Raw genomic sequence first — 25,130 nt, forward strand, 5'->3', positions numbered from 1 at the left:
GGGTGCGTTGCTAGGGCCGCCCATAGCAACGGAGCAGCTTCCACCTCGGCCCCACCCTCTGGACCCCCAACTCTGGCCCGGCCCCCCTAGACCCTCACCCCGCTTCTAGCTCCCGCTCCCCAATCAGGTGGCCTGAGCAAGAAGTTTGGGGAGTGGGGGCTGCCAGCTGTGTCCCTCAGGGTGCCTGCCACTGCCGCTCCTAAAAGCCCACGGAGACCTCCCATATAGGCAGGTGTTCTTAGGAGGGAAAACTGAGGCTCAGAGAGCGGACTGCCAAGGGTCTTCCCCCAGCCCTCAGTCCCCAGCCCCCTCCCCATCGTGGGGGTCTTCACCATCGTTCTCTGCCACCCATGCACAAAGGGCACACTTTCCTCCCAGGTTTCTAGACAGAGTGCAGGGGGTACGTTCCTCCAAGCCCCGTCCAGCTCAGCTCAGCCTGGGGACTTCTGCCCGGGACCCCAGACCCCCAGACCCGTGAAAGGTGCAGCCGGCAGCCCCTGAGTGAGGGTGCAGCAGTGCCTGGACCACCCCTGCCCTCACCGGCCTCAGCCCCACCCTCCTCCTAAGGGAGTGTGGGCCCCAGCCCTGGTGCTCCCGAAGACCCTACTGCTGTGTCCCCTGCACTTTATGTCTGTCTATGATTGTTCCTTCCACCTGCCCAGAAGTTCTGATGTGCCCTGTGTCATCTGTGGCAATAAACGGTCCTGTTGAGGCTCTGCCTGTCCCTGGGGTGGGGGGGTCATCCTGGTCTGGGGAGCAGGAGGGGAGGCCAGGCCCTCTGGGAGGAGGGAGGGAGGGAGAAAAGCTGCCACTTTGGCTTTGTTGTGCAGAGGAGGACACTGAGGCTCAGAGACAGTGACTCGGCCCTGGGGTCTCCCTGGCCATGTGGCACAGCAGTCAGGGAGGTGGCAGAGAGTGGGAGCCACCCAGGAAGACTGCTTGGAGGAGGCACCAGGGCAGCCACAGCCTCAGTGAGGAGGTCTGTTGAGTCTTGTCACCTCTGAGTCAGGCTGAGGGACCAGGCCCTGCCAACAGCCACTGTGTGGCCCTGGCCAAGGTTATTTTGCGGGTCTTGGTCTCTTCTTTGGCAGAACAGGCTTTAGGGTGAGGGGAGCAGCCAGGATAGTCTTAAGGCTTGGCAGCAGGCCTGGGACCAGGCTGGGCCCCAAGGCAGGGGGCAGGCAAAAGAAGGGCCCAGAAGCTGGGGCTTGGGGTGCAGAGGCTGCTAACACCTTCCTGCTGACATCGGCCTGGCTGAGACCCTGCCGGGGCCAGAAGAGTGGCATAGCTGAGCACCAGTCACAACAGCCGCCGGGGAGGAGGGGGGGCAGGGCTGAGTGTGGAGCAGCAGAGACCAGAGAGGCCCCCACAGCACCCAGTGGCCTTCGTGGCTTCCATCCTAAACCCCACCTGGGTTGAGTCTGGGGCGAAATCTAGCCCAGGGTGTTTGACATGCCCATGCAAGCACAGGTCTGGGTGCCTCACTCTGGGGATGGGGGCTGTTTACCTTTGGAAGCCCAGTCTGTTGTCTGTAGCATGGGGGACATCGGGCCCCCGAGGCAGGCGATGTGAGGCGTCAGCGCGGGCTGTGTGTTACTGCTGCGCATGGTGCCTGCATGCAGTAGGCGCTCAGGACACGTCAGCTGTGGCCAGAGACAGATGTGCGAGGCTGTGGGAGCCAGACCCTGCGGCTCAGAGGAGGTGATGTTCTAGGCCTTGAAGGCGCCGGGCTGGGGAGGGGTCTGGAAAGAAGACAGGGCGGCTCCACGGGGGATGGCAGGACCCCCGCCCTGCACCGGGAAGGCGGAGGAAGGGCTGGGCCAAGGCTGGGTCACTCTCTCCTGAGCAGGGTGGGCCCCTGCCTGCGGTGTGGGGGGATGGTTAGGGCTGGAGCCTGAAGGGGTAGCAAGGAAGTGGGCAGGACACTTGGAGGCCCCCTACCGCCTGCATTTTAGTATCCTCTGACTCTCCTCCCACCTTCAGCGGGCTCCTGTCTCCCCCCAAAGCAATCGTAGGGCTGTGGGGGAGGAACCAGAGATGGGGCCAAGAGGTCCTTTCCAATCTCCCCTCCCCGACCCCCTACCCTTCTTCCCCACACCCCCTCCCTTTACTCTTCAGCCAAGTAACCAGGTCCCCAAACACTGCTGGCTGACACCCTTCCATCCTCCTCACTCTGTTCCCTCTGCCTGGACTGCTCTTAACTCCTGTTTAGCTGGTAAACTCCTGGGCATCCTTCAAAACCCAATTTGAATGACACTTCTGCTATGAAGCCTTCTTGTCCCCTCCCCTGTCCCACCAGGAGTACAGCCAATCACTTCATCTTATCTGGCTCAGTTCCATGAAGTATCACCTTGGGCTGTAATTTGATTAAGATAGTCACCTCCTACAAGACCGGACCTTGCCCCGGGCAGAAACTAGGGTGCCTGCTTCATTTCTACAGGTGCAAGAGTGGAATGCCTTCTTCTTTCCATAAATGTCACTGCCAAGCCACGTGCCTAGGGCTACATCACCGTAGAGGGGGTGCCTTTTTCTAATTTGCACAGAGGCACTGGGAGGAGCAGAGTGGCCCTGGAGACTAACTAGTTAAGTTGGTCAAAGTGGGTCAGGACAATGGAGCTTTACACAATGGCTGCCCTCTTCTCAGCTGGGTGACCTTAGACAAGCCACTTCACCCCTCTATGCCTCAGTTTCCTCATCTGTAATCTGGGGCTTCCACCTGCAGAAGTGGCTGCAAGAGCAGGAAGGATGACGGGACCAGGCTGGCTAAGCCCTGGAGCAGAGGGAGCGCAGGTGTTGGCCATGCTCACTGCTGCCACCAAGCGGGGGGTGTGGCAGGCCAGGGCAGAGAGGAAAGGGCCAGCGCTCTGACGTGTGGACCCAGGTTTTCTGGTTGAGGGGCCGGCCCTTGGCAAGTGCCTTCCGCTCCGGATTATAAGCCCAGCCTCACAGGGCCACCGTGGGGACAGTGAGATGAGGGATAGCATCAGTAGGTGCCCATTAAATGACTGCTCTCCTCTGCTAAGATGGGGTGAGCTGGCCTGGCCAGGGAGGGTAGAACTGAAGCCAAGACCCAAAGGTGCCCAGCATCCCCCCACAGCTCACCCCGCCTCCCCAGAGCTCTGAACCAAAGGCCTTCTGCATGGCACCTCTATCCAGGTCAGACAGTGCCCTCCACAGCCCACCCACAGCCCACCCACAGCCCACCCAGGAGGTCTGCTTTGGCCCTAGAATGTAAACAGGCAGAGGTAGCTGGAAACTAATTGCAAAATTTATTCCAGGGCTGCGGGGGCTGGGGAGATTCTTAAGGGCACTTCTCGTTTTGGGGCTGTGGGTCTCTGGCCTTGGCAGGGGCACACATTTCAGGGGGCAGAGGTGGGGACTGAGACAGGGGGGTGGAAGGCGGGGGGCAGGGATGCCCAGTCTCGTCCAGCTGGCCCTAGAGAGTGTCTTTCAGGACATAGGACATAGGGCAGGAGGCCAGGGAGCTGAGGCCCAGCTTCCTGGATTTGCAGCAAGGGACCCAATAGGACAGGGCCATGAAGGAGGGGCCCGTCAGCGTTGTCCCTGATCTAGAGAAACACGCACCCTCCCAAGTTCACCACAGTGACTCTGAGCCCCCCGCCGGGGCATCCTGCTGTCCATCTAGTGGGGTGGAGGGCGAGCAACGCCTCTGTCTGGATTGGGGTGGGGGCTCAGAAGTAGCGACCCAGCACCACCCCTCGGGTGCTTGCTGTGAGAGTGGGGAGAAACCAAGGGCTGGGCTTGGTGCTAATCCCCAAATCCCAGCCCCAGTCCTTGGATCTGTCCCCTGCCCTCTATCACACACATCTTTCACGAAGTGTCTAGGCGAAAAAAAAAAAAAACAAAACAAAACCAAAAAGCCACAAAACATCTTGACTACAGCCTTGCAGATAAATACCAGCCTGGGCTGGCCAGCCGCGGGTGGGGCGCACATGTACCAAACGTCTCCCCAGTGGGAGTGGGATAGAAAGATGATTGTGGCAAAATTCCTTTCAGATAATGGAGCAAAGGCCCCCCCCTCCTGCAGAAGGCAGATGGGGCTGAAGGGCTAGGGAGGGGTCTTTCTGCCCTGACCAGTCTCCCAGTGTCCTCTAGGCCCCCACAGCCCCCGATCAATTCAGCAAACTCGGTTTCCCTGGTTTACAAAGCAGAGGGCTTCCCTCCTGGTCTCCATGGGGGAGCTCTGGGGACGCTCTCTTCTCCCCCAGTTGATGCCCGCTCAGCTTCTCCCTATCTGTTCTCAGGAGAGGGGGAAGGGATGATCTCTGACTCAGGGGACACCGAGGCCCACCAGGGAGTCCCGAACCTCCTCCCCAGACCGTGCTTCAGGCTCCAGGACAGACAGCTGGGAGCAGGGGGAGGGGAGGGGTGCTCAGCAGCCACCGCCTGGGGGCACTCTGAGTAGCAGGCAAGTGTCAGTGGCTGGCAGGAGCCACCCCACCTCAGCCAGGCCTGCCCGGCCTCACCCACCTTCCCAAACACACAGCATCAGAGCTCAGGGGCAGGGGCCTACAGGATGGGGCTCCTGGGTTGGCATCATAAAACAAACCACCTGGAGGGCTTCGGGGTGGCTGCACCCCCCCAGCCCCACCAGCCCCAGCCCTGCCCCAGCCGGCCCAGGCTCAAGTCTGCTTGGCTTGCAGCATCTCGATGAGCAGGTTGTTTCGGGGCATCTCGTTGCCCAGGTGCTTGTGGTACAGGTACTCCTTGGCCTGCATGCTCAGGGCCCGCACCTCCACCAGGCACAGCAGCAGCTGCTGGAACTTGTCCCCGCAGTGCGGGTAGTGGCACAGGGTGTAATCGAGCAGGGCGGCATTGGCCTTCTCCTGAGCATCCTTCACTAGGCTGTGGTTATTCAGGAACTTCACATCTGAAAGGGAACAGCTCGGTCACCATCCTGTCACCATCCCCATCAGGGTTGGGCTAACACTGTCACCAGCATCAGCAACACCACTTTCCCTATGACCATTGAAGACATGGGCATTGCCGCCACCAACCATGCAACCTCAATCTCCCCATCACCACTGTCCTCACCACGGTGGACAAACACCACCACCGTTATCGATCACCAATACCCACATCCCTGTGGTTTTCACAAATGTGGACACTGCCACCATCAGCCATCCAACCACGGTCACCTGGCACCATCATCACTGCCATTGTCATCATTGCAAATGGTCATGATGAACAACAAGAATCACCAAGACCATCACTAGCTGTACCAGGTGTATCCTGGGCATGTTATTTAACCTCTCAGTGTCCCCATCTGTAAATAGCACCTACTTTGCAAGATTGTCATAACGATTTCGGGAGTTGATACGTGGAAAATGCCTAGAAGTGTCTGGCGCGTGAGAAGCTCAGTAGGTGAGTTGATTATTGCCGCTGCTCTCACCATGGCCATCGTCAGCACCACTGATGTCATGGCCAAGACCATCCCCGTCACCATGGTCAAAACTATGCTGTCATCAACATCACCCATGCCTCATCCCCACGCCGCTGCCAGCAGCATTACCACCCTGCCGCTGTCCCCACTGTCACCCATCACCACCACAACTAACGAGGTGCACTGGGAATGGAAGAGTCCTGTCGCACAAGGTGAGGAACGGAGCCCCCATTCTAGAGAACGACAGACACTCTCTTGGTCTCCAATAGAGAGGCTCCGGTGCCCCATGGGGCCCTGAGGGGACGTGGGTGTTCACTGCAGCAATACAGACGCTCCTCGACTTACAACAGGGCCAAGTCCCCATAAACCCATCGTGAGTTGAAAACATCATAAGTCAAAAATGCATTTAATACACCGAGCCCATTGAGCATCGTACCTTAGCCTACCCTACCTCGAACGTGCTCAGAACACTTACCTTAGCCTACAGTTAGGCAAAGTCATCTAACACAGTCTATTTTATAAACAAGTATTGAATATCTCACGTAAGGTTTTGAGTGCTTCCTGAAAGTGAAAAACAAAATGGTTGTATGGGTACTCGAAGGACGCTTTGTACCGAGTGCGCATGGCCTTCCCACATCACAAAGTCGAGAAACCCTAAATGGAACCACCGTTAGGTCGGGGACCATCTGTTTTGATGGTGGTGAGGAGGTGGTCTAGAAGGCCACGGGGTGGCTGCACCCCAAGGATCACGTGATGGCGAAGGCAGAACGCGGAGCAAACGGATGATCTGTAAGAGCACAGGGCCGAGTGGGAAACAAAAAGCATGAAAGGAAGACCCAGAGTGAGATCTATACGGCAAAGCATTTACATAAATTCAAAGTGCTTGCACACAAAGCAGACGTTACATAAGAACAGGGCCAAATGAAGGTGCGTGTTGAACGTGAAGGAACGGCTCCCGTGGGAGGGAGAGGCAGGAGTTTGGCCTGTGTGACCACGACTGAAGCATCCCCCCGCCTGAGGTCCAGTGACGAGACAACAAAGAAAATGTCTCTGGCGTGAGACAGACCAAGTTCAAATCCCAGCCACCATCTAGGAGCCGTGGCCCCATGGATGAGTCCCTGCCCTGCCGTGCCCACCTTGCAGGGCGGGGTCGGGTGGGGGGAGCCGGGGTCAGCCCTCCTTACGGCTTGAGGCCTCTTGCCACTCCAGGGCAGCCTCCCCAGTGGTGCCCTGCCTGGGGCTTGGGGTGAGCAGGCATCCAGCCTGGCCTTGCCCGGGACATGGCGACCAGAGGCCCAGAAAATGGTCATCCCTCTGCCTCCCCTCCGCCCCCGTCACCCCAGCCCTGCTGCTGCGGGGGAGTCCAGAGCCAGCATGTGTAGCCCCCAGCCCCCTAATCCCTCTTAACACCCGCCGCGCCAGGAGAGCTCCCTGCTCCTGGCAACCGTGATCCCCGGCCGCCCCCGGCGCGCCCGCCGAGGCCTGTGTTGTCCAAAGTCGGATTTAGGGAAACCGGAGCTGGGCCCGGGGCGGTTGGCAGGATCTGGCCTCCATCCTCCACCCCCACCCCCACCCCAGCCCCTCCCCCTGCCTTGAGTCGTGAGCCTGGGTCATTCCTTCCTGCCTCCCCAGGATCACCATTTGCCCATAAGGCACCTTCGTACCAGTTACATAGAAGTTCCCCCTTGTCCACAGAGGTACAGCTGGATTTCAGCCCTTACTCCCCCCTGGACTGGGTGCCCTTGTGCAGTGAGCAGCCTGCCCAACTGGACATAGCAGCCTTGCTCCCCAGCCTGGCCTGCCCCAGAATACTCAAAGGTCAGGGAAGTCACACCACCTAGCTGGGCTCCTAGGGGCAACAGGTGCCTACTGGCCTCATCCCCATCCCAACTTCTTCCCATCCCACTTCTGTCCCATCTGCCTTCAATCCCCACTGTCCCTGTCCTCTGGGGCTGGGCAAGTCTCCCGATATCGTCTTCTGACAATTCACAATAGGAGGCTAGGGGTCCAGAAAGGGACAGGGACCAGCTCAAGGCCACACAGCAGTAGAGGGGCCTGGAAGAAACAGCTGGGCCGGGGGAGGACTGGCTAGGATGCTGCCTTTGGGGCGGGGACGGGAGGGGTCTGGGGAGGACCAGGGCCTCGGCTTTTCCAGGATTTACTGTTCCCAGCTGCATGGTGCCAGGGACAGCAGTGCAGGGGGTGGGTGCAGAACAAGGACAGATTTCAGGGACAGCCCCCTCTAAGCAGTACTGTGGTCTCAGCTCTCGAGCACTGGAGACCGCCAGTGCCCCCGCGAGGGCAGCCACAGGGCCGGGGGAGGGCAGCACAGTCATGAAATGAGCCCCAGCGCCGCAGTCCAAGGGTCTGGGCCCAGGTTCCGGGGCACCCACCAGGCACCTTGCACCCAGCTTCGTTAATCCCGTGGACATCCAGACAGGCGGGGAAGCAGACAGACATCCCCAAGGCTCACAGGGTCAGGGTGTGCCTGAGAAAGATGCCAGAGCCTGTGTTCAACCCGGGTCTCTCTGGCTGCAGAGCTCGAGCCTCTCCCTGTGGGCAGGCAGGACTGGGTACCCCTGCCTGGGGCTGGGGCCAGCGTGGCCACTAGTTCCTGGGGGATTGGACATAACATTGTATTCCGTCCAATCCAGGAGTTCCATCCAAGAACCCCACCCTGGGGTCCTAGGTTTACCCCAGAGAGGAAAACCCCCTGGCCCCTGGACTTGACTTCCTCCTCACCTTGAGATCCTGGGCAAGTCACTCCCCTTCTCCAAGCCTCCCCAGGCCCTCCGTCTCTGAAGAGATGACAGGTGTGACAGCCAACATCCCACAGAACATCATGCCCTTCCTCCAGTAGACACTGGAGCGGAGGTCACACAAACCTGGAGACGCCCCCTTCATGAGTCAGGGGTTCCTATCCCAGCTCTACAGCCAGCTGGGTGACCTTGGGCAAGTCACTTCCCCTCTCTGAGTCTCAGTTTCCTGTCATCTGCACAGTGGGGGCAAATTAATCTCTGCCTCACGGGGTAGCCAAGAACTGGACCTCATCTGTACGCCCGGCTCTGGGCCCCGGGTGCCCGCAGGTTGAGGGTGGGCACGTTGGAGACAAGCCTGCGCCCCCCAAGTGTGCTCAGCTCCCTGCAGTGCTGGGCGGGAGATGGCACCCCCACCTTGGAGTGCGGCCTGCCAGCTCTGGGGAGCTGGGGGCCCCCAGGTTCTCAGAAAAGCCCCCTTTTCACGGTTTAATTGAATATTTGAATAATCCTTTCATTCCAGCGAGGCATAAAGAATGTTGTCCCAATAGCGGTGACTCAGGCAGGCGCCCCCGCGCACAATGGCCCCTCGAGTGGGGCTGCTATTCAGGCCGCCTTTTGTTGGCACGGAGCAGTGGGTAAATTGCAAACGCTTAAGGGAATGCTGCCGCCGCCGCCTCAATGCAAGTCAGGAAATCGAATGTTAGGTCAATCCATTAAGCTTCGATTAAGTCCTCGGCAGAACAATGCCAGCCGGGCCCATCTTCATAAACACCGTGATTGCCAGGAGAGAGGCACTAATTTTAATTAAACCTCCTTACCTGCCTCTGCGCCCTCCCCATTTAGACGCCAAATGGCACCCTTATGCAGAGGCAGGCGAGGAGGAGGCGCTGAGGGAGCGAGAAGGCGGAGGCGGGGTGGGGGGGGACACAGAGCACAGCACACGGGTTCAGGCTGCCCAGCCCAGGGAGGAGCGGCCCCCAAGGGTGACACCCCGCACGCCAGCTGGAGGTCTACAGGCAAGTGGCGAGCACCCTCTGGGTCCCAGTTTCCCTGGAGGCCCCGGCTCCGGGGGAGGCTCTGGGGAGATCAGGGAGGAGCCCTCTGCTCCAGGCTGTCTGCTCCACCCCAGCCACGGCCCAGCCTCGGGCCTCGGGCCTCGGGCCTCGGGCAGGGCTCCTTTTCCTCTGGAGCACTTAGAAGGGCCTTGATGAAATGCAAATTTGATCATGTTTCTCCCTACCTAAAATCCTTCCCAAGGGAAGGTTCAAGGTAAGTGGCCTGGCATTCAAGGCCTTGCACAGCCCCTGTCCACCTTGCCAGCTTCCTCCTCACCCCCTTCTCAGCTGTTACAGCCACGCCCAACTTTCAGGATTCCCCATAACTTGGCACAAGCTGTTCCTTTAGTCTGGAATACCTTTAATGTCACTTGCTTTGCTTCACCAAGAACACTCCTACTCATACTGCAAGGCCCAGCTCAGAGGCCCCTCCTCCAAGAAGCCTTCCCTGATATCCTAGGTGGTGTTGGTTTCTCCTCTGTGGCACAAGGCTATCATATTGGGCGCTCAGGCTCCTCTCCCAACACGGCACCTGCCACCCAACCTCTCTGTGCCCACTGGCTTCTTTTGTCACTACTCTTCATCAGCACAGTCAGGTCCAGGTCCCAGAGCCTCCTCTTCCTCCTCCCCTGGCAGCCCAGCCTCACTAGACTTCTGGCCTGCTGGGCTGGGGGCTCCTCTACCCAGCTCAGCCAGACCTGTGTCCCTGTGCCCAAAGATAAGGCACTGTGCCAGACAGACACACAGCCTGTGATAAGGATGGAGACTGTGACCTGGTTCATTCATTTGCTTTGTTCATTAACTTGTTCATTTGCTCATTAACTTATGATGAAAACAATACTGACGCACAGTTCGGAGGTGTCAGGCCAAGTGCTGAGCAGTTTGGGGAAATTCTCTCATTAAATCCTTGTAGCAAGTTAAGGATCATTAGGATGGTCATTTTACAGATGGGGAAATAGAAATAGAGGGTCAGAGAGGGGAGTGACTTGCTCAAGGGCACACAGCCAGAGAGGGACCAGATTTAGACTCCAGGTCATCATCCCTACCTAGTTCCCTTTCCTAACCCCTAACCACTGTGTCACCCTGCCTCTCACACACACGCATGCGCACACTCCCACCCCTCCCCCAGCCCCTCCAGCCTGTTCCAGCCAAGCACTGTGGTCTCTCCCAGTCTCCTGAGCCTCAGCTGCCTCATCTGGAAAGCAGGGTAAAGGCCAGCACGGAGGCAGCCACGCTGGGTTCTGAGCACAGCCACACTCTGCTCTGCCGGCTTCCTCACCCCCCAGGGAAGGGGGATCCTGGACCTATCGCCAGGCGGTGGTCAGAGCTGGGCTGGGCCTGGCGGCCCCAATGCCCAGGGCTATGGTGGGAAGAGGGGCTGGGGGCCAAGACATTGTCCCTGCTCTTCAGGGGCGTCCAGGGAGAGATGGAGCCTTGGCCAAGGAGCCTGGTGGCTGGCAGCCCACCCTCCCTAAGATCCTCCCCATCAGGTCAAGAAATGTCACCCACAAACTACCCAGACCCCCAGAGATGCCCCCACTCCAAACACATGCGCCTCCAAGCACCATCGCCCACCCCTCCAGATCCCTCAGGTTCCCTAAGCTCCCCAGTCACTCCCCAATCACACACGAATTCTTCACATGCCATGACACACAAGAAACCACAAGCGTGTGAGAGTGCATAGTCTTCACACACAAGTACATACACACACATGGAAACAAAGACACAAACACACACTTACCTCCTGCAGTCTCCACACCCCAAGCCACACAGACCGCAGACACACGAATCTGTGGCTCTGGCCTGTGCCAGCTTTCTGGGCCTGGCAGCTCTCAAAGACAAGGCTGGGAAGAGCGTGGAGGCAGAGGCGGAAGGAGCTTCGCTGCCAGGATCCAGCCTGGCCTGGGCCCCTAAGGCTTCTGCGGGGATTTCAGGCCCCAGCTCCTAACTGGCTGCCTAAGATTCTGCCCCCCTCACCCCAATGGTTGTCCCCTACCAACCCCTGCAGAGCCCTGGCTGGTGTCCTGAGAGGAGGCCTAAGGCAGCCTTGCAGATAAGCCCTCCAGCCACCAGCCAGTTCTGCACCCAGCCTCGTGGCAACAGCAGACACCCCTAATCCACCTGAGCACAGGACTTCCACTTTACATTAATCAACCCCTTCTTCCCCTCTGCTTCCCTGACACCCTCCACCCCACCACTCTCCAGCAGACACGCCCCTGCCAGACTGTGGCTGCAATGCCAGCTGCCCCTCCCCAGGTGATGAATCACTCATCTCCTCCTTTCCGTCCTGTCTGCACCACTGCGAAAAGATTCATCCACCCAGCAAACTCCTACTCATCCACCGAGACCCTGCTCAGGTGTTCCTCTTCTAGGAAGCCTTTGAGGCAGAGCTCTTGCTCCCCGTGCTGGGTTCCCTGAGCCACACCCGTCTCTCTGTCCCAGCCCAAACTGCCTGGGCTGCAGGTCTCTCCCAGACTGGCAAGGAAGAGCACTATGTCCACAGCTCTGCTGGGTGCAGAGGGCGCTGGCGAGGGTCTGCTGGTGATGAGAGCCCAGAGGGGCTGTCGAGCTGGGGAGGCCCCGCTCTCTTCTCCTCTGTAGCACGCATCACCATCCTCCAGGCCATGCACGGCACTAGTCACATCATGCCCATTGTCTCTGTCCCCTGGAGAAGGGCGGCTCCACGAGGGAAGGGATTTGGGGTCGTTTGCTCACCCCTGTATCCCCCGTCCCTCGCCCAGTGCAGAGGCCCAGCGAGTGTTTGTGGAATGCATGAATGAACGCATACACACACGGGCAACAGTGTCTGCACGCCAAACAGCGAGAGCCAGGATTGGGGGAGCTCTAGATCAGGGAATTGGGGAAAACGGGGACCGCAGGATGGGAGCTAGGGAACAGAATGTCCCAAACTCATGCGGCATTTTCTGCAGGTGGCCTGGGTGCTTTTCTAGGGTGGTCAGCCAGAAATATACCAAATTCTCATCTCATGAAGGGCCAGTCTTAGGCACTATCTTGGCCCTCTGTGCTTCCAGAGAAGTGGGGGTCCAGAGGGGAAGCAGCCCCCATACGAAGAGCCAGGCTGTGGCCTGGGGCCCTCACACCCTCATTCACTATGGGAGGGGTCCTTGCCCCACAGAGGCTCCATCTTGGTCACTCTGGCCACAGCAGAGCCGCCTCTCTGAGCCTCGCCCCCCCATCCACCCCACCCCTTGCTGCCCCCCACTCACCAAGGCTGAAGAGGATGAGGAACTTGAGGCAGACGAACTCCTGGCGGTCCAGCTGCAGCGCGTGCAGCTGCAGCACCAGCTCCTGCGCCCGCAGCACCAGGCTGTGCAGCAGGGAGCCCGCCTGGGCGGCCACGGTGGTCAGCTCCACCTGGCAGGACAGAGGGCAGGGGGCAGGGGCAGCAGTGAGGGGCTTGGGTCAAAAGACACAGGGCAGGAGGCTCTGATCAGGGACACAGGGGCAAGGCGTGGATTGGAGGCGCCAATTAGCAGGTAGGTCAGGTGTGCTCAGCCTTGGAGCTGCGCCAGGTGTGGACAGGCATCTCCTCGGAACCCTGGGGCCCTGCCAGGCCCACTAATGTTAAGGGCCCACCCTCCGAGCCCTCCCAGCCCGCTGGGTCCAGAGCTGAGGGCACCCGTGGCCCGCCTGTGGTCCGCCCCTCCTCGACATGGCAGCAGAGTGAGGGGACACCAGGCAGGTGGGCACAGAGGGAGTGCTGGAGGGTTTTTCACACACAAAGCACAGCACAGCCAGCCTGGCGGCACAAAGGGCTCCGCTCAGGAAGTACCAGGTGTCATGCTGGGGTGGGGGCGCCGGAACTGCAGGTCTGCCTGGGGACGCACAGATGGGTCCACACGTCTGCCCAGGGTCCCAAACGCTCACACGTGCACACGTGGTCACAACTCAGCTCATGTTGACGCACAAAGGAACGCATTCACAGGGTTGTGCCCCCATGCCACAAAGTGAAGGCACCCACACGTGTGCACACACGCCCTGTTTGGTCACATTCACAAGAACACAGACAGACACATGCCCGTGTGTGTTCACATTTATGCCGTGACAGGAAAACAGTGACACCCACACACCTATGAGTGTGGAGATGTTTGCACAATAAAGAACAGGAGCATGTGCTCACGCGCGCGCACACACACACACACACACACAGCGGACAGCTCACGCGCGCACACACACACACACACACAGCGGACAAGGCCACAGAGAGCCGAGCTGACACGTTGCGGACAGACTCCCTGGGTTTGCATTCACAGGTAGTCCCAAAGTCACCTCCTGAGGACCAGCGTTCCCATCCCCTACCCGCCCCCATGGTCTGACACTCCAGAGATGACTGATGATGACGACAGAGGGCCTGAGGGGACGCAGGGGTGGGAAGCAGAGACTTGGTCTCCACTCACCCCACAGGACCTGTTGGCCCACCCTGGAGTGACGCTGCCGGAACCAAGCTAGACACCGGCATCGCCTCCCTTCTCCTCCCTGTCCCTCCCTTCCCTACACCTCCTCTCACCAGCTGGGGGTCCTCCTCCTTGCCTGTGTCCCACCCAGGCCCCCACTTCCTCCTGGCCACCCAGCTCCCCCCACTTCCTCACACACAGCCTGCCTGTCCCTTCCCCTTGGAGCTCTCCCCACCCAGCTCCAGCCCAGAGCCCATCCTTTATTCCTAGCTCGCTGCTCTAAGGGGGCCCAAATCCTGACTCTCAGCTCTTTGGAGCCCTTTACCCATTCGCTCATTCATTCATTCATTCATTCACGATTTAGGGTTTTCGAGGTCTTGCCTGCTAACCCTGCCCTGGCCGCCCTCCGGCCTCATGGCTCACGCACCAGCACCACCGGGGACTTGGCCGTCTGACTGTCCCCCGCTCTGAGCCGGTGCCCTCCCCAGCCAGGCAGGAGCCAGGCACTGCCCCTCCACCAGCTGTCACCACCTGGCCAACTCCAGTTTATTCTCCCAAGACCAGTGTCACCACCACCTCCTTCAGGAGCCTCCCAGGAGCACCCCCGCACCCGCTGTGCTGCACCCCAGAGCAGGGCTCCCAGGGGCTGGCTCCTCTCACAGCCAGGGCCAGGGCTGGTCACAGAGAGGCAGGACCAGGGCGTGTCCCATGAACTCGGGGAAAAGGCCGGTATTCAGGGTGCCCAGAGCTGTCCCTGGAGAGGCCTGGGTCCTCTTCTGGGCCCAGAATTTGGAAGTGCACAGTGGGGCTGGGCAGGGCACCGTGGGCTCAGTCACCTCCTGCCCAGTGACCAGCAGGATGCTGCCCTCCTTGCCATGTTGGATCTGGCGATAGATGTGGTCGAACACCAGCAGCTCACTCCAGCAGTTCTGCAGCAGTGTCATCTGGTCGGCCACCTGGGGAAGGAAGACGCACGCGGGCTCTGGGATCCAGCCAGGGCCCAGCTGGGGACCTTCCTCTCACCCCTCCTCCTCCCAACTCTCAATTCAGAGACTCCACTGGGGTGTGACCTGGGCAAGCTACTTACCGTCTCTGTGCCACATCTGTCTACTTCAGCAAAGCGTGGCAGGGCTCTAGCGAAATAATGGGACAGGGTCCAACCGGGTGCTTGGGGCCGCCCCAGCTCTGCCTCCTACAAGTTGTATGACCTTACGCAAGTTCCATAACCTTTCTGTGCCTCAGTTTTCTTATCTGTAAAGTGGGCAAAGTACTTAGAAGACGGTCCGGCACATTAAGCACTCGGTGCTTGTGATTAAGGTCCGTGGAAGGGCTCTGCGTCGGGCTCCTTCAACTGTGAGGCAGGATCCTTATTCATTTTAACATCGCGCCCCTTTGGCCTGTGGTCACACCTCTGGCAAACTCAACCACTCAAAAAGGAGTGGTTGGGGAGGGAACCGAGGGCTGCCCCCAGCCTGGGCAGAGCTTTCAGACTCGGGGGAAGGAGGGAAGGCCCACCTGGCCGACGGGCAGGCCCAGGGAATGAGCAGCTGGGCGGCAATGGTGTGACACCTGAAGCAGGCACAGAGCAGTGACAAGGAGCAGATTCTGGGTGCCACAGCTATAGCGGAGTGTCCTTCAACTCTGGGGGACCACTGCATACTAGCATGGCAAGGGCGGATGCTCGTGACAATGGCATATGCGACTCAGCAGCAGAACCAGGGATCCCCTGGCTCAAACCTCTACTTTTCAGATGAAGAATCTGCCACCCAGAGGGCAAGAGACTCTGTCAGGACCACAGAGGCAGAGCCAGACCAGAGCCATGGCTGGCACGCCCGGAGCAGTCTCCGCAGGGACAAACCGAGCCCTCTGGGTGTTCAGAACCGCCCTGGGCACGGCAGGTCATCCTAGACAGACACAGCACAGACTCCAGTTCCTCTCAGCACATGTGGCTCATCGGCCAGCCACCATCTACCCAACACATATGTCCCAGGCATCTTCCTGGGCCGTGCCCATGGCGAACACAAACCAGCACAGCTACAGTCCTTGTGCTGCAGCCCTACAACTCTGAGGTTGTTGTAGTTGTTACCTACATTATGAAGAGAAGAAACTGAGCACAGAGAGGTCAAGTAACTTGCCCAAGGTCACACAGCTTGGTCTGGCTCCAGATCCATGCTCTTAACCACGAGGTGTGGCAGACCTGCCCCCTGCACCCCTCGCCGTCCAGGAGTTCATGGTCTCTTACAGGCTCGTTACCTCCACGAAGCCCTCCCTGATCCCTCTTCCTTCCTCGCCACCCTCACCATCCTCTGGACATGGAATCTGTGACATCTGCTGGCACTGATTTAACTTCTGTCTTCCCCAGTGCCTGTGAGGTCTGGGAAGGCAGGACTGATGTCCAGCTCATCTCCGAGGAGTCGTCAGTGAGTGGCTGATGAACAACTGCGTGCGTCCCGTGCGTCCCGAGAGACGGGCACAGAGGGCACAGAGAAGCCACTCCCAACCCAGAGGCAGCCCCTGGCCCAAGGGAGGGCCGGTCCTGAGGAATGGCTGACTAGCTCTTCCCCAGGGGCAGAAGCGCCTCCCTCCTTTCTGTTCCCCTTCTCTCCTAGGGGCGTCCCTGGGGCCTGTGTCCCCGGGCAGAGGGAGAGAAAAGGGAAGGTGGACAAAGAGAGAAGTGAGCAGTGGGACACAGATGGGCTCCTCCAGGCCGGGCCTGCACCCCCTTCCCCAGCCCGCCTGCGTCAATGCCTTCCTCCCCCCGTACCCCAGAGCCACACCTCACCTTCAGAGCAGAAGTTCTTTCTAAAGCCCCATTACTGTCAGGATACAAACCCAACTGTGGGCGCCCCCAGGCTCAGCCCCAGCCCACCTTTGACGGGAGGGGCCAGGAGAGACTGAGAACCTGGCAGGGGTGAATCACAAAGACATCTGTCCTTATCTCTGCTCAGGAAGTGGCCAGCCCCCATGGAGCCGGGGCAGAGGCCCCCCCCCCGGTCGCAGTTTCCAAGAGTGAGGCAAGGCTCAGAGAGCACCCACTGCCAGGCACGGTGCCCAGCACACCCCAGCGACATTCTGCCCATAGCATCGACAAGGAGACAGAGACCGCCTAAGGTAACACGCAGGCAGCAGGCTCTGCCCGGATGCCCCTGCTGGGCCCATCTTCCAGGGGGTCCCTGGGAACTGCCTGAGGCCCAGGTAGGAGGCACCTGCTCAGGGAGTCACACTAGCACAAGAAAAACCCAGGCCTACTTGGGTGACCCAGATGGAGGCAGAGGGAGAGGGAGGACGCGCAGGGCTGGGCTCTGCCCCCCACCCACTGTGGCCCGCAGGAACAGACACCCTTGTGCCCAGATTGAAGGAACAGGGGGTGGGGAGGTGGAAGGGAAGAGAAGAGAGATAAGGGGAGAATTAGGAGATAAGCAGGCGGAGCTCTGGGCAGAAAGCAGAAGGGGTCACAGTGACCTGGCTGGCCCAGCTCTGGGAGCAGACTCTGTACCCAGACCTCAGACCCAGGGCTGGAGGCAGCCCTGCCCGGTGGGGCTGATAGGGGTGGCAGGGGCAGAGAGAAGCAATATGGTGGCTACAGCATTGGTGCCGTGTGCCCTTCGTCCAAGTCCCAATCCAGCCATGCGTCCTCCTCTGCCCTAATTTCCTATACTGTGAAACGGGAAGAATAATTCCTCCCTCTCTTGGTTAGAGAAAACATATAAACACGTGTAGGGTTCTGTGGACCCGCTATGGGCTCTCCTGGGCATGCTACGCAGCCCGGGCTCCCACCTACCCCTTGGCGGAGCAATCTCTCCTGCCGGACTTTGCACTCACTTCTTCCCTTGGATGGACAGATGGACACATAAAGACACCGAACTCCAAAACACTCCTCACACAGATGAGCTCACATGTACACACTCACACACACACACACACACACTCCTCTTTCTTTAAAAGAAAACCAGAGGGTCTGTAGCTGCCAGCTCCTCTCCACAAAAAAGCAGGTGGCTAAGAGGTTCACTTAACCAAAGAGCATGGTTTTTACCTTCCAAAGGTTTCTTCCTAAGCCAAAGGTTCCTCCTCCTCTACCCTCAAGCCTCCTTGCTGCCCTGGGAACAAGGACATTTGCAGTCCTGGCCCTGGGGTCCCGCACCAGCCTGTCCTGTCTGCTCGGCCCATCAGCCACCCACCCCTCCTGCGGGACTGCCACAAATCTTTCTGGAGCCTTGACACTTTGCAGCCTGCCTCCGACATGGGGTATTTATGGGTGCCAAGCTGACCTCCCTCCCAGCAGGCCCCTTCTGGAGCCCTCTGGGGTCTGATCAGTCTGGCGGCCGAAGGCCAGGGGCTCTGTAATTCTCCAGCGGCTGACATGCCACGGGCTGGCCGTGGCGCTTTCTGGCCGAGTGGTCAGTGAGTCATCGTTTGTCAGCCCAGGACTGACAGAGTTACCGCTGCTTAAATGAAACCATATATCTGGACAGTTAAATCTGTTGCCAACTGGGGCCTCGGAGCTGAACGCTGAGGGTGAACTGATGTCAAGATGGGTCACTGGGCACTCGGCCCCCACCTCCTCCCCTGTCTTGCGTCCTCCCAGCCCGGCCTTCATGGTGAATGTCCAAGAGGCTGACTTCCTGTGTGCCAGACACGGTCCACCCCACCCCCACAGCAGGTAAAGGTGAATTTCTGCTACTTTGCAGATAAGAAGTTGCTTTAAAAGCCCAGGACACAGTGGGCCTATAAAAAAAATTGGGCCCATCTTGTTGCTGAACTAGAGTGTGCTTGGAGGAGCATGGACGTGTCCAGTGGTGTAGTATAGACGCCAGGGTGTGGTAGCAGAGGGGGACAGAAAGGGAGGGAGCTGCGGCCCCACGCTAAATTCTGTACTGGTCCTAAACCCTTACGACAACCCTACAGAGTGGATATTATTTAAACTCCTCCCATTTCATAGATGAGGAAACTGAGGCCCAGAGGAGTAAAGTCACACAGCTTATAAATGGCAGAGCCAGAACTTGACAACAGGCCTCTCTGATTCTGGTCTTTGGGATCAACTTCTGCGCCACCGTCAGACATAACATGCTATGATTGCACGAGACAGAAAATGGAGACAGAGGGACAGCCATCCACGCTGGGAAAGAGAATGGAAGAGGAAAACCCCAAGAGGGCGTCTGGAGCCCAGCGTCCCTGACAGCTCAACAGAGCTCCCAGGCCTGCCCCTGAGCAGCAAGGTATCATCAGCATCGCAGAGGGCTGAGTGGGCCTCTGTACAGAGCTCAGGCTGGGCCCCCTGGGCCCCCAGGCTGTGGGGCCCCAGCCAGCCCTGGCAGGCTGTCCATCACCCGCTGCCAAAGGACCCACCCCCGGTCCAAGGTCTGCTCTGACCCCACCAGCCTTTCCAGCCCTGCTTCACAGGACCACTGTGAACTCCTGGAACACATGATACCTCCTTTTCATTTTGGGGCCTTAGCCTAAGCTGTCCCCACTGCCTGGAATGCCCTCCACCTTCTCAGACTGCTTCCTGGAAAGACACAGACTTCCTTAGCTACAGCTCTCTGCTCTCCTGCCAGGCCCCCTCTGCCCTTTCCGCTGCTCTAAGAGCCCCAGGCACCCTGCACTGGCATTATCTATGTGCACATCTCTTCTCCTCCAGCCTGGCAGCTTCCTGGGTCCAGTTCATTTTAATGTCCCCAGTGCCCAGCCCAAGGCCTGTCCCACACTCGGAGCCAGGGAGTCCCCTCTTCTGTCTGCTAAGATGTGTCTTGTCTGGAGATGGGGAGTTACATGGTCACCTAAAAAGGAGACCAAAGTCACACCCCTCTCACTTTTCTGCTTCCTCATTTCTGGGCTTTGCAAACAGACACCAGTCCAAGGCCCATTGGACCAGTGCAAAAGAACTTCTACATGGCTGCTGAGGCGCTCTAAGAACTGGGCTGGTACTTATCTGCAAGGCCCTTTATAGAGGTGGTGACCATGGCTTGATTCGGAGATTCTGGGAAGGGGAAGCAGGAAGGTTTGGACCACGGAGAAGCCAGAAGCAGGAAAAAACACTCAGCAAAGCTGGGACAAAAGCCCTTCCCATCCTGCGTGAAAATCCCCAGGAGACTAGGAAGGCGGCCAGAGGAAGTGCCCTGCCTCTGGATCCAGGGTTCTGGATGGCCGGGAATGCCCTGCTCCTCCTCCCCTCTGCACAGGGGGCTCATGGGAAGTCTGGAGGGGGAGCTGGCAACCAACCCAAGGGGCTTGGGATCCTCCGCCCCACCAGGACCTCCAGCCATGAGAGGGCAGGTGAAGTACCTTTCGCCCCATCCATCAGGTCGGTCCAGGGAGTGATCGGCAGTGGTGAGAGCAGGCTGGGGTAAGGAGCCCACCCCAAGACAGACATATGGCACATCCCCAGGCCTTGGCCATGACAGCCTCTCCACAATTGAAGCAGGAGCCATCATCCCCAATTCTTGACTGCCAGAGAAACCCAGGCCCCCAGCCCTGTGATGTCACTAGGGCTCAGAGTGCCCACACCCCACCTCAAACCCCTCCAGCCAGCCAGGGCAGGCAGTGCCCCCAGGCCATCCGGCCACATGCCCCTGGAGGAAGCCCAGGCCTGAGTGGCGTCAGCACTGACAATGCCGCTCAAGGCTGCAGTGGCCCCAGCAGGGAGGGCAACGGGGCCTGCTGTTTACACCCAGCCCCAGAACAGCCAGTAGGGCTGGCCTGGGAAAGCCAAACACCGATAGGACTGGGTTAGGGTGCCTGTACCCAGGCCAGGGAGGGGTGGGCCTTGGCCAGGGTTGAGGGGCCTCTGGGGAGGCCTCACAGGGAGCCGGGGCACTAGAGGGGCGGCTCTCAGGCCTCAGGCCCTTCAAACCACTAGGCAGGATGACTGGGAAGTTCTTCTCTCTGTCTGGCCTCAGTTTCTCCTGCTTCTTTCCCATTTGCTTTAGCCTCAATTACCTCCACCCAGGGAGAAGAAGGCCCTGCAGTGGAGGGAGGGCTACCTCGCCTGGGAAGATCAGTGGCAGCCCTAGAATCCCACCTACCACCTACCCAGCTCCCCTAGAGACGCACGTGCACACACACACACACACACACACACAGAACCAACCATCACACACAAAAGATGCAGAGCAGTAAGATCTTTCACCTTACAGGGAAGGAAAAGAGCCCACAGACATCTCCAACTCTCAGACACTGAGAGCCCCATCTATGACATTTGAGGCTGGCGGGGATTGGTGGCCTCCCTCAATGGGAGGATAGGATGGGCTGGATTCCCTTCCCAACACTGGGCTGGGGCCTTGGGGGACAAGACAGCCTCCCAAGGACTCAGCTAGTCCTTTGAGGGAGTCCAGGGTCTCAGAGAAAGAGAGAGAAATATCAACAGACAGAGAGACTCAGAATAAGGCAGGAACAGAGACTGAAGGGGCAGGAGAGACACAGAGGAGCAGAGAGACAGCATGCCAGGGAAAGAGACAGTAGAAAGAGACAGAGGCCAAGACAAAAGAAGAGCGAGAGCCTCAAGAAATACAGAAGGAGAGGGAGAGAGCAGGGAGGTTGCAGGGGACCCAGGAGGCTGTGATGGAGCAGAAATGCTCCTTAACATGCCCAGTGTGGCCTCCCTGTCTCCAACACTGCCTGAAGCCAGTGGGCAGGATGGCCTCATCCAAGGGGTGATGGAGGCTAAGGCTTGAGCAGCCGAGAGGGTGTGTCTGACCCAGGGACTGGCTAGGTGGGAGGAGGGACTCACCTCCAGCTCCTTGAAGACCATGCACCTGCGGGCCCAGTCCACGATGGAGATGAAGGTCTGGTCAGCCATCCTGCACAGGAGGCCAAAGGATGCAGGCTGGTCGGGACGGCCTTTGGCTGGTTCCTGCAGGCAGCCTATGATGCGCGCCCGTACCTGGTCCTCGTCCGGCTCTAGCTGCAGCAGCTGCAGGATGAGCTCAGGCACACTGGGCCCTCCAGAGAAGGGCTCTGGGTAGCCGTAGGGCAGCCCAGGCTGTGGGGGGCTGGCATAGGGCTCCGGGTACTCGGACTTGATGGCACGACCAGGGAAGGCAGGGTAGAGGTAGCCAGCCAGGGGCCCGTGGGCGCTGGGCACGGTCATCGGCAATGCTGGGGCCCCAAAGTCGCCCAGTGGCCCAGCAGGTGGACCAGAGGCCAGGCCTTTGGGCTCAGGCGCATGCAGGCTGGGGGGCAGCATGTAGTCCGGCGCTGGAGGGGGCGGCGGGGGCACCCCCATCGGAGGGCCCGTCTCCAGCTTGAAGCCATTGGCCCGAATCTGTGCCTTCTTCTGCTGCTTCAAGGCCCGGTCCCGCTTGTACATGGGCCCAAACTTGTTCCGGCCACCCCGCATGCGGTCAGCACGCACGGCTGTGGGCAGGGGCAGAGGGTCAGGCTCACCCTCTCCAAGCCACCTTCCATACTGCCCTACCACAGAGCCTTTCCAAACAAACCTGGCTGTGTCACTCACTTGCTCAATACCCTTCCATGGCTCCCACTGCCTACAGGTGAAGTCAGTCTCCTTTGCCTGGCATTCAAGGCCCTGCTCCGCTTTCTAGGTTACCCCTCCTAAGAGCCTGGGCTCCTTCTACTCCACCTTACTCACCTCGCTACTCCTCTGCTTGGCGCTTCTCCTGCCTCCTCCTCCCTACCTTTGAAATCCCTTCTGCCTCAAATCCTTTTCTTTCTCTTGTGCTTGCTGAAACTCAGCTTCAATGTCACCAGACTCAGCTCAGCCTCAATGTCACCAGGAAGTATTCCTGGATTCACCCAGACTCCACGGTCCTTGCCCCAGATATCCTGCCCCTTCCCTCTCTTATCATGCGAGTGCATCATGCCATTGTGCTCTAGGCTGAGAGCTCCCGTGGGCTCAGCTCCAGGCTCAGGTGCCCAGCACAGGGCCTGGCAGGGAGAAGGTGACAGAAGGGGGTCCTGGTCAGTCTTGTTCACATCTGAGTCCCTGGTGTCCAGCTGCTTATTGACTGACTGCCTGGTTCTGTCCAACCCTGGTTGCAAATGACTTTGTCACTGGCTTTGAATGTGAAGCCGAGTTTAGGGCTGGCTGAGGCTCTGTGCTGGAGGAGGGGACTTCTACTGCTGACTAGATGTTCCTCCACCTGGCCGAGAATCTGTCACCAGCCAGACCCAACAGGTGCATCTCTGTAGCTGGAGTGTGGCCCCAGGCCCTGCTCAGACAAACTGCCCCCTACCGCCCATGGCCAGGCTCTGAGAGAAGGGAGAGAGCAAGCGAGATAGGACAGCACTCAGCAGAGATGGTGGCCTGGGGGCCACCTGGCTGATCATCCTTCTAACAAGGCAGGCAGCTCTGCTCTGCTCCCTCAGGCTGTACCTGGGTTTCTGCTGCTCCCAACCACCAGCTCTTCTGGCCCCTCAGGACCTGGAGATAGGGACATGGGCACTGGAGACAGGACAAGATAGCCCCCTCCCATCCAGGAGTCCCTCCTCTAGGTGGCAGGACATGTGGTCTGCAGCTCTTAGAGCCACTCAGGGCTTTCTACGGTGTTCAAAAACTTTAGCCAACAGCTGCCTGCTCTGTGCCCAGAAGCCTATGCCTCTCCACCAGCAAAGAGCATGAGTCTTTGCTGCTGAAACTCCTCTCCTTCCTGGGCTGAGAGCTGAGGGGTGGGGAGGCAAAGATGGGACTCGGTCCTCTGGGGGTAATTGTTCCCCACTTCCCAGCCCTCTCAGGGCTTGACTAAGCAATGGGAAGGAATCTCACCCACTGAGTGAATGAACCAAGTGAACCCTCTGGATGGATGGATGGATGGATGGACAGATGGGCAGCTGGGTGAGTGAGGGCTGGAAGTGGTAATGGACAGATAACGGAAAGTATGACCATAATCACAGCTAACCTGCACAGCATGTACACGGACCCAGCTCCTTACGCTCTTCATGCACCCTCTCAATCCTCACCCTAACTTATGAAGGAAGGCACTGCTGTTAAGCCCATTTTTCAGATGGGGAATCTACAGCTCAGAGAGGTTAAGGAATTTGCCCAGTGTCACCTAGCCTGTAAGTGGTGGCACCGGGGCCTTGGCCTTGGCTCTGGCTGGTGGTGGGGAACTTCGCAGGGGGAGGAGCTCCGCTGGGGCTCTGCCCTGTGCTGGTGCCCCCATTAGGGGCTAGGGAAGGGGTCATCTCCCTAGGGTGCCCTTTCAGATCCTTCTCAACTCAACCCACGCTGGTCCTGCAGGCATCCCCTCCCCCAGGCCCAAGGCCCATCCAGCGCCAGTTCCCGGTTCCCCTGAAGAGATCGCAGAGATCTGGCTGTAATGTCTCATGAGGGGCCAATTGGCCCGGCCCCAGAAACTTCCATAAGGCCAATGGTGCCTTCCTCTCAGCCCACCCCCCTACCCCCTCAGGCCGTCAGAGGTCATGGGTCCGAGGCCGGCGGGGCGCGCACCTTCCAGGCGCATCCCCACCGTCAGGCACTTCTGGAAGCGGCAGAAGGGACAGCGCTTGCGCTGTGTCTTGTCGATCTTGCAGCTCTGGCTCTCGGTGCACGTGTAGTGCTTGTTGTTCTGCACGGTGCGCTTGAAGAAGCCCTGCAGGAGAGGGGAGTCAGTGCGGGAGGGCCCGACCCTCTCCTGGCTCCCCGCGGGGCGCTCTCCGCGCCCGCCCACCGCACCCCTGCGGGCTCCGCCCGCTCGCCGGCTCCCCGCTCACCTTGCAGCTCTCGCACGTGAGCAGCCCGTAGTGGTAGCCGGACACCTTGTCCCCGCACACGGGGCACAGCTCGTCCAGGTCCTCGTCGTAGGAATAGTCCATGCCCGCGACGTCCGCCTGCGGAGGGAGGAGCGGGTCACCGCGGGCAGATCGCGACTGGCAGCGCCGAGGACCTGGTCCTGCAGGGCCGCCCCCCGCGGCCACCTTCCCCAGCCCGTCCTCACCAGCCCGTCGCGTTGCCCCCCTCGCAGCGCCCTGACGGGTCAAGGCGGCCCGTCGCAGGCACCCAGTGGAGCGGCTGGGCAGCCCCGCGCCCGCCTAACCCGACCCGGCCCGTGCTCCCGCCCCGCCACCGACCCCGGGGCTCCGCCCGCGCTTTCCCCGCCGTGCCCGATCTGGGACCCTCGGATTCGATGAGCTTCGATTCGGATTCGTTTGTCTGAGAACAAAACCCCGATTCTGAGAAAACGAGATGGGCTCAGCCGCGGCGGGGAGATGCAGTTAAGCCGGGAGGAGTGGGGCGCCCGGCCCGTGTGTTTTGGCAGCCCCACAGAGACGGGGAAGACAGAGACAGAGACTGGGAGAGACAGAGAGATGGGCAGAAACGAGAGCGAGAAACAACCACCGACGCTGCTCAACGGAGAGAGAACCCCGGGGCGACAGGGACAACGCAAACCCGAGAGTGCCAGAGACACACTGATGCCGAGTCAGAGAAAACCTGGGGGAGACGAGAGAGATAGAGATGGAGATAGACATAAGAGATGAGAAAGAAAGAGAAAGAGAGAGAGAGAGACCAGATCAGAGATACCGAGAGACAGAGGCCCAGAGA

The 25,130-nt window shown here is 59.4% G+C and overlaps 1 protein-coding gene across 1 annotated transcript; it reads right to left on the reverse strand.

The window, feature by feature from the left end:
* Positions 1-4,643: 4,643 nt before the first annotated feature.
* On the reverse strand, positions 4,644-24,403 carry NR5A1 (nuclear receptor subfamily 5 group A member 1). Its single transcript, XM_069474654.1, has 6 exons — positions 24,302-24,403; positions 24,039-24,180; positions 21,360-21,985; positions 14,470-14,589; positions 12,446-12,593; positions 4,644-4,891 (listed from the first exon to the last, which is right to left on the reverse strand). The coding sequence occupies exons 1-6, from the start codon at positions 24,401-24,403 to the stop codon at positions 4,644-4,646; spliced, it is 1,386 nt and encodes a 461-aa protein (XP_069330755.1).
* Between the last annotated feature and the right edge of the window lie 727 nt (positions 24,404-25,130).

Source organism: Eulemur rufifrons, chromosome 7, assembly GCF_041146395.1.
Source record: "Eulemur rufifrons isolate Redbay chromosome 7, OSU_ERuf_1, whole genome shotgun sequence".
Lineage (NCBI taxonomy): Eukaryota > Metazoa > Chordata > Mammalia > Primates > Lemuridae > Eulemur > Eulemur rufifrons.